Source organism: Gobius niger, assembly GCF_951799975.1.
Source record: "Gobius niger genome assembly, chromosome: 9".
Classification (NCBI taxonomy): domain Eukaryota; kingdom Metazoa; phylum Chordata; class Actinopteri; order Gobiiformes; family Gobiidae; genus Gobius; species Gobius niger.
In genome coordinates this window covers 21,141,355-21,157,684 of record NC_136860.1, presented here as the reverse complement: position 1 = coordinate 21,157,684, position 16,330 = coordinate 21,141,355, and the positions used below count along the sequence as shown (strand labels likewise).

Below are 16,330 nucleotides of genomic sequence, written 5' to 3'. Positions count from 1 at the left end.
GGTGAACCGGTCCGTTTGACGCTACGTGGTGATCCGCTGGCGTGGTGATCCGCTGGCGTGGTGCGCTCCGTTGCCGTTGTGCGTTACAGCGGGGATGTCTGGAATTAGGACACAGGCCGCCAGAACAGTTGACCAAATTACTAAGGTGCTCAAACATTGCGTCTGCCAATAGACGGCACAGCAATAAGTAGAGGAACACTTAGCTGAGAGGAGGGGGATGGCAAACTCTCCCCCGCGACTGCTCCAACGGCGCGTCCTCTCTCAACCGCTCCTCTGCTCCGATCGCGCTTCTCTGAGAGGGAAGCCTACGTAGGGGACAGGCCGTCAATACTACAGCCCAGTGACCAGTAGAGGCTCAGTCACGCACACCTGTGCATAATTATCCCTGATGTAGTGGACTGGGTCACTGTCGCACACACACACACTCCCGCGCACTTTGGTCAAACCCCGGCTCTCACACACTGTCTCAAGTCACCCCGTGACATTCACATTCGGGCTGGGTGTTGGCAAACACTTGTCAATGCGATACGCCCCGATACACTGACCATAATACAACATATATTTTGCTGAATCCTGACAAAAATTATCTTTAGGTGACCTCATGCCAAATAAACAAACTGAATCGAGTATTTAAAATTGTGTGTGTATCTCGATACAGGTGCCTCAATATGCTTTGCATATTGCTGATACAATATATTGAGCACAGCTCTAGTCCTCATTAAGTCCTTACTTGAATCATTTCCGTCTAAACACGGCCCTTAATGATCAGAACTGAGTGGTGACAATAACAATAACATGCCACTCATTTGGCCTCTGTTGCCATACATTTGCCTGACATGTGACCTGCATCTATTTGTTGAGTCACGTGTTCTCACATTCTCGTTTTTTAAAAGTTTTCATTTAGTTCCCTTTTTTCCATTGAGACCTGAAAATCATACTTTCAGTAGCCAACGTAGGTATATTTTCTCTTTACCAAATGACTTTGCTATTTGAGCTCCATCCAGGAGTTATGATGGAAGTTGTACCCCTGACTGACCCAGTTGATCCCCATGCTGACCCAGTGTCTGTGCATGGAGTTTTCCCAGTGTATTGAACTTAACTCATACTGCCGCTGAAAACCCACAATTATTATAGCTTTTTTGCACATTTGGTTCAGTGATCACATGTTGTCGCTGTAACAAGGACAGCCTTGTCTTGTGTGTGCCGCCGCGCAGACAGTCACAAATGGACAATACAACCCTGTTTCAAGTCTGACTACACGTTTGATGTTGACTTGATAAAATCTCTCTTTTGGTCAATTAGGATTCCATCCGTTTATCTTTCACCCGATTCAACCATTCTTTAGTGTTGACATGCAGCTGAAATTACAAGACTAAATTACTGCAATTTAGTTATTCTCAAGCTTTTAAGTTTGCAATTTTTGTGATTAACTATTTATTCATTGGTAACAGTAGATCTATTATACTTTTTCTCACATAATCATTTCCCTTATATTATCCTCATGATGGGCACAGCAACTATTAAACCATCCTTAATCAACACAAAAAAAGAAATACAAAAAATAATTCAAAAATGCATAACAAGATGTTTGCAGTTAACAGGAGCAGACGACCATCAGGGCCTCGCTTTGGCACAGTGAAGCGTGCTGTTTGTCGGAAGGAAAAGGGAAAAAGCCTGAGTTGGTAGAAGTGAGAGGGAAGTGTGATCAGGGTCAGGACGACTTCTCTGTCTGGCTGCCCTCCACGCCGGAAAGAATGTGTGCTTACCATCCAAGCTGTTAGCGCACAATCCCAAAGACACAAGAGAGTTGTGAACCGCAGAGGGCAGGCGGCACGGAGAGCGCACAGAGTATTGATGGAAGAAGAGTGCTACAGACGGGCAGGGTGGGATATTGGAAGCGATAGTCAGAGGCAGCGTACGAAATCTGTATGGTAAGGGAGCGACTCTTGTAAGAGTGACTGACAGCCTGATGGATCGGCAGTGTGAATAAATAAGCAGGGCTCAGACAGAGACTCCGTGAGGACGTGCTATTGACTGTTTGCTTACAGGTGGCGGCGCACAGAGCGGCGCATTGTTGTTGCCCATTTGCTCATGAGTCACGCGGCACACACAACATATCGTCCCCGTTGTCCGACAGCAGCGAGCTGACTGCGAGAGCGGCGCACACACAAACCTGCTCCAGCGCGCGCAGCGGCTCAGGCATCGCCCGCAGCTACTCCCCCCAACCCCCCCCTTCTCACCGCTGCCTCCCTCATTCATCTTTCATTAGCGTGGCTCGCACAGGAGAAACGGCCCCCCCTCACCCACTCCTCTGCGCCTCACCTCGTATCTGCCGCTCTCCGCCTCTCTCTCCTCCCCCCTGGCCTTTTTTTCTCACCGCTTATCGCCATAGCTCTTGTTTGTCTCGCCCGATGTCTCATGTTCTTTTGGGGCATTGCGCTTCTGCTTTTTAGATTTTTCAGTTCTCCGGTTCATCAGACATCTATGTTCTCAATCTTGCACATCTTTGTTTCCAGTTTTTTTGTTGTTGTTTTTTTTACCTTTCTATGGTCTGCGTTTAACTTAAGACATTGTAACATTTATTCATGTGTTTTTATTGTAGGCTGTGCGAATGTACTATTGCATGTATGAGAACAAACACATTTCTGCCATCTGCCAACTTTATTGTTTATTGTTTATTAAGTTTTTCTATTCTAAGATCAGTGTGGGGCATGTTGATAGTTTTCATGTGACATTGTTGGAGGTCAAAACACGTGGAAGTGAATGGTAATGCTCCCTTGGGAGGAGGGCAGGTTAACCAAAATCATGGGCTTTGTTTTTTTATATTCTCATCAGAAAAAAATGGCTCAGATATAATAAGTGAGCTGATTTGTTGATTTGTATAAACCCTTTTCACAGCTCAATTTTTCCTGAAGTTTTAAACTCCAGCTGCACAGAACATGGTCACAACATTTTGCGCATTCACTGAAGTTCCTCTGACAACCATACAAAAACTAAATTTGGGATTAGTTTGATAGAGAATAATTCCCCCCAAGGTATGTAAATGAGAACTCTCTATCGGCTTCCCCAAAAAAAGGAAAAAAAAAAGTGGGACACATTTGATATTACAAATTGATGTGTTACAAATTTGCATCTGTGATGGGATCGATAAAAAAATGTATCAGATTTAGAGCAAGCTGCAATTAGGGTGACGGATCAGTGCAGCGTCGGCAGTGATGCAGTCACTGTATCGGACTGTTGTGGTGAAGAAGGAGTTGAGTCGGGGGCAAAGCTTTCGATTTACCAGTCAATCTAGGTTCCCATACCCTTTGATTTGTTATTTGTATTATACTGTACATGTCACCGGTGCTTCTTGGCCAGGTCTCCCTCGAAAAAAAGATTCATCTCAAGGAACTTCCTGGTTAAAAGCCACACTGTGTAACATTTCACTCAATAAACAGAAAAAAAAATAGCATTTATTTTACACAGTTATTTTTATTGTTGAAAAAAATGTAACTTTACTAGGAGAGGGGACCACTCCAGCTCGTCTCCATGGAGATGTTGACTAAAGACAGCCAAATATGAGATAGGTTAGATCCTCATCCAAATCCATTCTTTGATTACCCACTGCAATAATAGCGCTATCTGTGTCTAGCTGGTCATTAGGATCATGTTTTGTCTTGCTGGCGACAGTATGATATAAAATGTTGCGCAGTGTTCCTTTAAATAAAGGTAGAAAAAATGGTCATGTGACCTGGATCAAGGACAAGATTGTGGATTCAAGCAGTTGGTTTCCTTCGCAGGATGGCTGGGCGCACAGTTAGAGTAGAGCTACAGCTCCTTCACGTTAAGAGAAGCCAGCTGAGGTTGCTCGTGCATCTATTTCAGATGCCTGCTGGGGAGGTGTTCCGGGGTATCCCATTGAGACGAGTAAGACCTAGGACACACTAGAGGGACTGCACATAAAAAGTGGAAATAAGCCTAGAAGTCTCTTTTTCTCATCGTTGACCCAGATGTGCGTCATCGTCAGTCAAGACCAGGAACATCCAAATGTTCTGTTGTTTAAGCTATTACAGGAAGCTGTGATGCTTCCTATATCTAGCTCCTTTAGAAGAGAACCTTCAGGATTTTCCTCATCAGTCACAAGTCTCTAGTGGGGTGTTTACACTGGCAGACCCTACCCAGCCCAGTGCCTGGATAACACGGTTTGGCGAGCGTCTCCACTACCGAGGTCAGGGTCAAACCGGTCTGACCATGTGCAATTTTAGGGACCGACCTCTGGCTGTGGCCAAAGCGCGCTGGACCGAGACTAATGTAATGGGAACCGACTGCTGCCGTGTGATTGGCAAACAGGAGAGAAGACAGCCCTCACTATTAACATACAGATTTATTATTTCACATCATACCGCTGTTGAAAAAGTTGAACAATTCCATAAACCCCACCAGAACCCCACCAACAATGCCACATTGTTGAGAACAATGTGGCAGCATTTGTCCACATTGTTCTCAACGCGGCTCACAAAACATTTCAGGCCGTTCCTTCAGAACAGCGTGCGCATCTGTGGGTGCGCCGCCCACAGCAACTGCGGGCCTTGTCTAGCGGAAGCCCTCGCGCGTCGATATGTGACAAGGCGAGTACATAGACCGAGGCGTGCGGGACACAAGCGTTATGTGGAACCGTGGCTTAGGTTTCCGAGGTTTCTGAACTGAGCTAAGTGCGCGAGTGTGAAGTTTTGCTGCGTGACATTTCATTCAATAAAAATATGAGCTATAATATTATAAATGCGTAGAAGTATAAAGCAGGTCACACCAGTGGCGGCACGGTTAGCACTAATGCTTCACAGCAAGAAGGCTCCGGGTTTGATTCCCACCAGGACGGAGCCTTTTTGTGTGGAGTTTGCATGTTCTCCCCGTGTCTGCATAGGTTTCCTCATGGTACTCCGGTAAACCACTAAAAACATGTACATTAGGCAAGGATGAATGAGGGTGTGTTTGAGAGTGCAAGTGTGGGACAATGGATGCAAATTAGCCCATGGTTACAATCTGACTTGGTAAATGGACTCAACTTATAGGACTTTACAGTAAAGAACCAGTCACCCATTCTCACACCAGTGTACGCAAGAACTGGAGGCAAGTATGGTGAAGCGTCTTGCCCAAGGACACAATGATAGTGTGCATTTGCGGGAGCTGGGATTCAAACCCACAACCTTCCAGTCATGAGACAGCACGCTCAACCAACTGCGCCACATGAACATGCACTGTCCCTACCAAATAAATCAAATAAACCAAATAAACCAAGAAACCAGTGTTAGAGCCACAGCAGCATCTCAAGGTTTTAATACGGGAAATCTATTAACTTATGGCAATTTTACGCACCTTCATTTACACTTTACAAGAACAAAAGCCCACATGGCTTATTTGCATAACCTCCACTACAGAGAAAAAAAAACAGACCACGCTGTGCTGCTAATGCCGCTGTCTGTGGTGAAAAAAGGACAGAATTTGGTGGAATATTTGACCAGAGCATTAATTCTGTGTGAGAGCTGTGCGCAGCGGAGTTGATCATGAAACAGGGAAGAGCTGGAGGAAGTGTGCGTGGAAGATTCTTTGCTCAAACTGCTGCCTCAGCGACCTGGCTCCGGATAAAGTGGAAGAAAATGGATAGATGGATGATGGAGATGGTTACAAGGGCCCAAGATGCTTCTATTTTGAATAGAAAGCGGGTTGACGAGGCTAGTCCATATAGACATAAAGGAGTATTAGTAGACTGTCTTTCCTCACTCCTCCCAATTTTTATAAATAACACTATTTGAGAGAGAATCCATCGTGGCGGGTCACGGTCCCCCTACAGAGCATGTTCCAGTAAAGTAAAAAAAAAAAGTCTGCCCCGGGGCGGAGTGGCAACAGGCCTCGTCAGTTCGCCAGGCCGTGTCAATGATTAAAATGTGATTCTCTCTCCAGAGTTGTCATAGACGAAGCTGTATTTTTTAGAAACAATAAAAGTCTTTGGAGCCTGGCCTTTACATACCGTGTTCCAAATTATTATGCAAATTGTATTTCAGTGTCAAAAAGATAAAAAATGAAATGAAACTCATGGATGGTGTTGTGTCTCAGGGCTCTTTGAATCACTGACATCAATCTCAGAGACCTGGGATGAGTAGTTATCAGGTAAGCCCAGTTAAGGGAAAAACTACTGAAAAAGGACATTCCACATTATTAAGCAGACCATCATTTTCAAGCAATAAGGAAAAGAAAAAGAATAGAAAAAATAGAAAAAATAAACCTTCTATTCGGCTTCACCTAAACTGGTAATTGAAGCTCCTGAACAGAAACGGCACATGAAGAATCATTTTCAAACAGTCTTGTTCACTGATGAGTGCCGTGTAGCCCTGGATGGTCAAATCAATGGAGTAGTGAATGGTTGGTGAAAGGCCACAATGTCCCAACAAGGCTGTGACGTCAGTAAGGAGGGGGCGGAGTCATGTTTTGGGCCAGAATCATGGTGAGAGAGCTGGTCGGCCCCTTTAGGCTCCCTGAAGAGCCGTGCTTTCCCTAACAAGATGATCTTCATGCATGACAACACACCATGTCATACTCTAAAGAATACCTCTGCATCAGCTATGGGCATAAAAGGAGAGAAACTCATGATGTGGACCCCCTCCTCCCCTGACCTCAACCCCATTGAGAACCTTTGGAACCTCAACAAACAAAAAACACTCTATGAGGGTGGGAGGCAGTTTTCATCCAAACATGAGCTCTGGGAGGCTATTGTAACATCCTGCAAAGAAATCCAAACAGAAACTGTCCAAAAACTCACAAGTTTAATGGATTTAAGAATTTTGAAACTGCTATCACACAAGGGCTCCTATGGTAAAATATAACTTGACCTGTTAATATTTTTTTGATTGAAATAGCTTTTGATTTCAGTAAATATGACCTCCTAATGCTATACATTCAACAAATGACCATTTTCAGTTAATTACAAGCTTTAAAATGTATTGAAACGATGAGTTGCATAATAATTTGGAACAGTAGATTTTGAGGTTTTTACTGGATTTATTTTGGAAAAAAACACTGTTATCACTGGGAGATTTTTTCAACCACATTTAAATGATCCTCTACCAGTTAAAGACTTGAAAATTATGCTGACTCTCATTTGAGTTGACAATTTTAGAAAAATGTCATTTGCATAATAATTTGGAACGCAGTGTATTGTTGTTAGCTCCATGCTACCATTTTCTACCATTTATTATGATCCGTTGCATTCCAGTCAGATTCAAGTTGATTGGATGATTAGATACTTGCACATAATCATAGAAGTTCTGTAAGACCCAAGTCCTTAACTCTATTGAAACTCTGCTCTGGAAAGCATGTTTCATATACTTTAATAAAGTAATAACAACTGAATTTTTTACATTTTTTTCCCCCTAGCATCTCTAATCTCTGCACTTATTTTTTTCCCCCTCTCTTGCCCACTCTTTTTCTTCCTTTCATTTCACTTTCCGTCTCTCCCTCGATGGAGAGGAAAGGCTCTATGCCTCTAATTGCGGCTGTTCCGTTGCCATGGCGCGTGTTGCTCGGCGCTGCGAGGTGCTGTGTGTGTGTGTGTGTGTGTGTGTGTGTGTGTGTGTGTGTGTGTGTGTGTGTGTGTGTGTGTGTGTGTGTGTGTGTGTGTGTGTGTGTGTGTGTGTGTGTGTGTGTGTGTGTGTGTGTGTGTGTGTGTGTGTGTGTGTGTGTGTGTGTGTGGGTGGGTGGGTAAGCGTGTGTGTGGCAGGCAGATGATTGCTTGCTGCCAGCTCTCGTTTCCCGGACGCCGATCGCGTTTCTTTGCAGCAGCAGGGGAAAAAAATGAGACGCCAGAAATAGCCCCTCTTTTACACAGACCCACACTCTCTCGGCTGCGCTGTCAGAGAGGCACACGCACATTGGCAGACACGCACACTCGCTGTGCTCGCTCTCCACCTGACGCCCGCAGCACAGACAAGCGCCACACACCTCCGTCTGCGCTCTGAACCGTGAGAGAGAAAGAGGGAGTTTGCATCCAACTTCCTTTATGTGCGTAAATGTGTGTGTTTTTCCTTCGTCTCTATGGAGGTTGTGTGGGGACTCCTGATTTATTTCACCTTTAATAGGAAGTGAAATGAATGGGAGCAGCAGCTGGTCTGGTCCTGGGAGATACAGGACTAACCCAGAAACCGGCTGTGGCACTTTAAAGCGCTCTTTACTCCTTGCGTTGACAAGCGTCAGGACACGCCACTCTGCACTCTGTTTTATTTGAGACTTTTAGTTGTTGCCCTCACAGCAGTTTTCTACCCATTAAAGGTTTGTCCCCAGAGCTTGGTCGGCATGACCTTTGGTGTCTTCAATATTTCAGAGGCTAGTTGCAAGGTAAATGGAAACAGATTAACAGCAAATAAACCGCACAACCTCATGCCGCAAAAGAGGATAAGAGGGGATTATTACCAGATTTGTTGGAGAATCTCCATTATAATCTTCAGAGCTGTTCACCTGCAGCTCTCAGAATTAGCAGAAGTAAAGAAATGATCGAGTACAACTTTTCTTCCTGATGTGACACAGTTGGAGCGCAAGGGCTTTTTTATGTTATGTGTTAAGTGGAATGATTAATGTATTTATCTGGTAACAGCTTAATAAAAAGAGAACTGGCTCCAGTCTCAGTGTGGAATGACCAGGGAAGCAGACAGAAGTTTACATTGTTACATTGATAGCCATTAAACAAAAGACATTGGCCTACTGTCAGGCTATTACTAAATTGTTTTAAGAGCTTTATAAACATTTTATTTAATCTCTTAATCCAAAAGGATGGGCAAAATTAAATCAGCTGTGTTTGTTGGCATATTTTTTGGCCATATTCTCTAATCTAAATCAAGATCAACATGTCTTCATGAAACCTGAGGCTGCCATACACTGACACTGTTGCACTTCTTGAGTCGAGAGACAACTAAGTCTTGTGCAATCAGGTGCAACTGCAAAATTATATTGTATTTATCCTCCAAATGAACTGCTGCGTTTGCTGCTGTGTTTTATTTTCTTGCGGGAGACTGGAGCCAAGGGAGGAATCCTTTGACCCTGAGGTCAACCTCCACGGTCACCTAGATCACCTTGCTTGGGCCAATCTGGGAAGCATACACACATGGAAAATGTTGTGGGGTGTGCACAGTTTGATTCACTCGCTAATAGATCAATAAAAGACATTAGCGGCAGGCTAACCCGGCAAGCAGCACTAATACAGGGTTAATCCAGGGTTAATGGCTGAGCAGCATCCTTCTCGGAGGCTGCCATTAGTTCTCGGCTATACCACACAATGTCAGGTACTCCCCCTAGTCATGCCCCAGGCTCTCGGGGTGGTACACACATCGATGGGAATTGGATGGACGATCTTCCTCGTGAGTCATGATGAAAATGAGATATCCAGACAGATGAGGCCAAATGCAAAGATACGGAAAAGATATTAGAGCGCGGACTGGAAGCATCTTGTAAACGTGCACAGAATGAAAAGCAAGGGAATGATGGCCTGGTGAAAATTGTTGTCGGGAGAAGCAGAAAACTGAGATGAGAGACTGGGGAACGGAAAAGAGGAAGAGAGTTGAGCGCTACACTCCTCTCTGTCCTTGTAAAGTGCTGCGTGCTGTCGAAGCAGCAGCCAAGAATGTGTCAGGCCAGCCGTCTCACGCTGCCTAATGGGCTCTTAAACGCTGATATAAAGCTCACTGGCTCTTTCACCCTCCTCTCTCCTCCCTCTCTCTCCGTCCTCTCGCTGCCTCTACTCGCCCGCTCTCATTACCTCTCCTTCTCACCCCGTCCCTCACTCTGCCACTCACTTGTCCAGTTCACGTCTTTCTCTTCATGTCAACCCTGCATTTCAGAATGTCTGTTTTTCCTGTGCGGTTACGTACATCATTTTTCAATCGCTATCCCTGAACCTCTCTTTGCCTTATTGATTAATGTTTTTTGTTTTCATAATTAAATTCAGTGCTACTTTTTCTCTCCCCAGGCTCCACAATGCCTTCTACCCAAAAGATCCATCCTTCACCTTGACGTTATTGCATGTGTTATCTGCTCCGCTTCATGGCTTGGCGAACTCTTTCGTCTTTGGGCTGGACAGAGACTGGTGGAGCCTACTAAGCCCCACTGGCATGCAGGTACAGTTGTTTTGTAGCATTTAACCCTTTTGCAAAGACTGTTGTTTGTTTATACTAAAAAGTTGAATTGTATTGAAAAATGTATTTATCAACTAAAGAAGGGTGGACCCTCAACATACTCCAACCAATCCAACTATGGGATAATGAATTTGTCTTACTGCACAGTGCACACTTGAAAAGATATAAATAAGTAGTAAACAACCTGACTCTGAAAAAAGTGGCGAAAAAAAAAAAAAGCCGTGGATCCATATTAGCTGCCGAGTTACTAATGGTAAATCCATCTAACAACCAATAGTGTCCAACTGTTTTAATGTAACCTTTTAAAATCTCCATTTGTTTATTGTGGGAAAAGTCTGCTGCAAATGATATGACATCATGAAAAGTTCGGTACATGACAGGTGCCAGCAAACAGATTATCTCTTAGTGTTTCCCACAGAATTTTGAGTGAATATGGCGGTGGGGCGGGGGATGGGGGGTAGAGGGAACACATGCTGGTGTTTTGATCACGTTTCTGCCACGCAGCGACTCCTATGCTCTTTGATACCAGTGCCAGAGTGGGACCATCGGTATAGGTTAGAGCTGGGCAAAAAATCTATTTGATTTAGAGTGACTTTTCAGTTTTTTACAATGATTGCCTTTGCTATTTTTCAAGGTTTGTTGATGCACTTTGACAAAAAACAATAAATCAGGATTCCCGCAGGGTCTTAAAAGGTCTTAAATTTGACTTGTAAAATAAGACCTTAAAAAAGACTGTTGTGGAGCGGAGGGAGCTGAACAGTGCAGGAAACCATGCTCTAAAACAGGGTCAAACCCAAGAGGCGCTCTTCTGATCCTGTTTCAGAGGATCAGAAGAACACTGAAAGCAGCCAGCCAGTTTCTTCCGGGTGCTACGGTTTCATGCTGGTGAGCATGTGGCCTAGCGGCTCAGGATTAACACCTGAGCCCAATGTTGTTGGTTGTTGTACAATGACAATTAAAGTACTTACTTACTTACTTACTTAGAAAGTCTTAAATTTGCTGAAAATGTGGGTTTAGGTCTTAAATTTGAAGCGTGTGTTTTAAATTCTGTAATTGTAGGTCTGGAATTTTCAGAGCACACAAGCGCGTGCACACCACTGTGTGTGTGCTGCTTTGTGAAACTTTTAAGCTTTCGCATAATGTAGAGCGCGGTGTGAAACACAAAGCGCGCATCCACATTCAGTTTCTTTCTAGAGCCTGGCAGCGGTAGCTCTAGCGACTGAGAAAACGCACACTTTCAATGGTCACAATGAGTCTTTCCTGTTTACTTCAGTGCTCTGTTGTAAAATACAGATGACATGTCGACAGCACGCACCTATCACTGCTTTTGCTCAAAGCCGCAGTCGCAGGCCACTGCAGAGGGAATATAGCGGAGAGATGGGCAGACATTACACGACTCCTCCAGCACCAAAGGCCACCTGTCTAACGCCTATTCTTGAGCAGTTGAAGCGCTTGCTGTCAGACATTTATGCGGGTAAAAACAAAAAAGAAAGAAATCAGACAAATGAGTCTGTACCAGCTAAAAATAGACTATGGTTGGCTGCAATAAACTCATACATTAATGGGAAACCCTGTCTGTAAAGAGTTGATGTCTGCTTCACCTATGCAGCAGTCTGACACTATGTTTCTTCAGATAAAATCTACGGAATACATCATGAGAACAATATCCTTCTTCTCTCACCTCTATTAATTACGTAAGGATCATTACTTTGAACTATTTCGTCTGTCCATAAGATCACATTGACTTTGTTGACCAGTGAAACATTGAACCCCACTAGTTCCAATTCAGTATCCAGTTATTCTTTACAGTCTCTGCTCAGCCTGTCTCCTTATCAAAAACAACATAAAAAGCCCAACTTTATTAAAAAAATTATCACACTTTTTAGGAATTTCGATTTCTTGTTGAGACCGGTCGGAAAGTGTTAGTCTTTTTCAAAGCCTTTTTTCTTTAGCTGGGGATTTGTGATTGGTTTTAGTAGTTTAGAAGAATTTTAACAACCTTAGTAGCATAAAGCCTTTCAGCCCTAAATTTCTAGTTAGGGTGCACAGTATAACTTTATCTTTACAATACTGTATCCTTATAAGTGAAAGAAATGTTTCAACAATTAACTTTTTGTGAAATTTCAGTGAATACAAGCACGACTGAAAAAAGAATGACAGAATACCTTTTCTGAAACTCGCATTCTTTTAAAGCAATTCCTGGTTAGTCCGTGTTGTTGGAAATGTGCATGGCACTATTACCAAAAGAAGAACGTAGTGCAATATGCAATATGATATGCAGCATTTTGTTTATGCACCACGATTCTCATAGGTCGTTTTTCACTGAACACTCTAAAAAATTCAGTTCTCAGCCAACATTAGGCGACTTTCAATGTGAGCAGTAGGGCATGGATCACATATGAGCACCTTGATTGTTCTTTAAACTTGTCTATGATCTAGCGACAGCAGAATTATTTCCTGTTTATCAACACCTTTTTATATTAATTTCGCATCTCTGCCTCACTGTACTACATTCTTGACAACTCATTATGCAATGTAATGGATCAAACTAGTGTTAGATGCTTTCTTATTTATTTAATTGGGACAGTCCATTAATGAACATGATCTACATCAGGGGTCACCAACCTTATTTCAGCTGAGGGCTACTTTAAGAGCATTAAGTTGTTCGAGGGCTACCAGTTAAAAAAAATTCCTAAAGACTTAAACGTACACTGTTCACTTATAGGATATTGACCCCATATTATATTAAAATAGCTTTATTTTAAACTCATACTGAGTCACAAGAACCTAAATAACTGTAATTTTAAGAATTAGATTCAAGAAAATGAAGTGTTTTATACTTTAGAAAAAGTCCCAAGGGCTACTGGACATGCCCCAAAGGGCCCCTGGGTGCCCGCGGGCACCACGTTGGTGACCCCTGATCTACATGAATGTATAAATGCCGGATTGTAGCCAAAGGCTATTATTCATCCGTAGGGTTATCAAAAAATCGATTCCTCGATACTAAAACGATAGTAAAAGTGGTATCGAAGCTAGATATTCATTTGAACAGGTACTTTCTGTGTTTCCTCCGGGCTGAGCACAGAGAGCGGCACCTCCTCCTCCTGCTCCGCTGCCAGAACAGGAAGAGATCTGCGACTGCGCCCAGAACTTAAACGAGAGTTAAAAGTGCTCACTTAAGGGGATATTTCAGGATTTTTGACATAGGGCCTCATTTCCTAGTTGTCCAGAGTGTTGCTGATTTCTGGAGATGTATATTTTTTAATTCAAGCAGTTCTTATATTTGATGAGTTTCGTGGCGCTAGGGTAATGCAAGGCTAGCGCATTTCTACGATATCAGCTAGCTGCATTAAAAACAGTCTGACTCACTCAACAGTGCACCTGAGGAAAATCACTTATAACGCCAGAATAACGATATAAATGTCTGTGTCGTTTTAACCATTTTGCATTTAAAATACCTTATATTTGAGCAGCATCACCTTCGTGATTGTAAGCTACGCAGCGGTGGAGTGATCTGCTAGAAAATAGTCCCTCAAAATGCGATCATTCATGTGATGCAAGGTCAGTTATATTCCAAAAATTATTCTATCGACACAGACATTTATACGGTTAGTCTGGCGTTGTAAGTGATTTGCCTCAGGTGCACTGTGGAGTGTGTCAGACTGTTTTTAATGCAGTGTAGCTGATACCATAGAAATGCGCTAGCCTAGCACAAGTCTAGCGCCACGAAACTCTTCAAATAAAAGAACTGCATGAATTACAAAAAAAAATATCTCCAGAAATCAGCAACACTCCGGATAACTAGGAAATGAGGCCCTATGTCAAAAATCCTTATAATCCTTATCCTTTAAACCCTGAATAAAATTCTAAAACAAAATGCATCCATTGTCGAAGTGCAGGATCTGATTACCGCTGCTAGACCATGTTGAAAGAAGCAGCCGTTTTGATGAAAAAGTAGAATTTGCGATTTTGGCTACTGTTAGCTTTGCGGCTCATTCATAAAGATGCAAAGCATTGAATTAGAGAGAACAAACTGCACCTTTTTACAATGATTTTTGAAGAACATGCTGAAACCATATATAGTATTGAGGATTCTGTAATCCAGATAATAAGGTGCAGATGATTGAGGTGACAGTGGCACAGATAGTAGAGTGGGTCGTCTTGTAATTGGAGGGTCGGCGGTTCGAATCCCGCAGATGCATACTGTCGTTGTGTCTTTGGGCAAGACACTTCACCCACCCTGCTTCCAGTGTCTGTGTACACTGGTGTGTGAATGTGAGTGTGAATGGATGAGTGGTTCCTTGATGTTAAACGCCTTGAGTAGAAAGGAGCTATATAAATGTGACTATTTATCACTTAGATGTACAAAGAGACAAACGTTCCCTACAGCAAATATAGTATATATTTAAAAGGGGATTTTTTTTTTGCTGTTGTATCAAAATCGGCATTGAGAATCAAGTTTTGTTTTCAATATCAAAATCGAGACAACGCTATTCATCCTTAGTCCCACAAAATGTTTTACAAACAAGGAAAGCATCATTGGTATTCTCGAAGTGAGTGCCCAACCCGAAACAGCTGTTTCTAATAAGCTAGCTCTGTTCTGCTAAACATTTTAGCTCTTTGTTAACTTGCCATTCTCATGGAATACGTCGCTGATCCCCAAAACTGCCTTGTAGTATTTTCTCAACAGTGCATTCTCCCTCATCCAATCTATGTGTTGCTCCTCTTTCATTGAACGGGTCCCAGACCATACCACAGAGGTGGACATCCCGTTTGAGTGAAGAACGGTTCAGTTAGGCTGTGTTAAACACCCTCAAACCGCTCAGTCCCGCCCGGTACCACTCCTATAAAACAATGACAACAGTCAATAAGAAATCTATATCCGTTCGTAGTTTGTGCAGGAACACTGTCGCCTTTTTACTATCAGCAACTGTGCTGATAACGGGTCACAAGCGAAGCATTGACATGTGGAATGTGTGGTATGACCTTCAACCCAAATGTCAATGTTGCGCCACAGTTAGTGGAGAAAGGAAGACGGAGACAGAGGAGTGAAATGAAATCGCATGCGTTCGTAAATCACAGAGAAAATGCTGTTTGTGTGTCAAAGAAAGAGCGAAAAGGAGTAGAGCGTGGATTGAATTCAAGGGGAGGAGAGAGAGAAACAGGCAGCCGGCGTGTGTGTTCGTGCTCTATCGTGACTAACAGCCGGTTGTTATTCATCTTGGCATGCTACTCCCAGCAGCCCCCACACATCAGGTGTGAGATTGGTGGGGGAGAGAAGGGTGGGGAAGTGGAGGGCGTTGTGACAGCGTCAAAACATTCCTCCTTCAGCAGAACGAATCTGTGCATTCGCTCCAGTCTCCACCTCATCACCCCCCACCAGCCAGCGATCGTGCCTCCACTCGCAGTTGTCACACTTGGCTCACGCTCACTTGCTCTGTGTTTCCTCATCCTGTATTTTTTTCTCTGCACAATATCTATGTGCATTTGGAGAAGAGGCGCTAGCTTCTCGCACATCATACATCAAAATACGTGATGTCATGATAATAGTTCTTTATACTCAAAGGATGCTCAAAAAGTCTGCCTGCTCTAAACTATAAAACTATCAAGCCATCAAACAGAAATAATGTTCAGATTCATCAGGAAGTACAGTATAAGTTATTTGTGTGCAGCTCTTTGGTCAATCTTTGTTACTTTTAACTTTTTACTTAATGGATAATTCTACATTTGACTGAATATTAAAGTGTGTATAAGACCTGTTACACTACCCAAATAAATGGAGTTTATACAATTACATTCAAGATTCTGATTTACATTTTACCTAAATTTGGCAATAAAAGGCCATCTTTGTGAGTAAAAAAACTTCCAACTTCCATTTCTATATAGACTGTAGATGGGAGCAACATCCTGGCACTTTTACAGAGTCCCCGCCCCCTTTGGATAATGCTGAGACCCATCATTTCCGGACTATAAGCCGCTACTTTTTTCCCGCCCTTTGAACCTTGCAGCTTATACAATGATGTGCCTAATGTATTGCTTTTACAGCGATGCGCAGGTATCAAAAGCCACCACGAACCAAGCTCAGAGCAGCTTCGAACACCGGGTGGCTCTAAACACGGCCACATTTCGAGGAGGAGTCGCTGTGTGGGCAGCGCTTTGACTTGACTGAACAC

The 16,330-nt window shown here is 43.2% G+C and overlaps 1 protein-coding gene across 1 annotated transcript in view; it reads left to right on the top strand.

Annotated features, from left to right (window-relative positions):
* Positions 1-16,330, top strand: part of LOC306967680 (cyclic AMP receptor 1) — a 57,024-nt gene that overhangs the window by 29,021 nt on the left and 11,673 nt on the right. Inside the window, exon 12 of the mRNA XM_079562784.1 lies at positions 9,992-10,139. Coding sequence (XP_079418910.1) covers positions 9,992-10,139 — 148 coding nt within the window. The remainder of the gene's footprint in view (positions 1-9,991; positions 10,140-16,330) is intronic.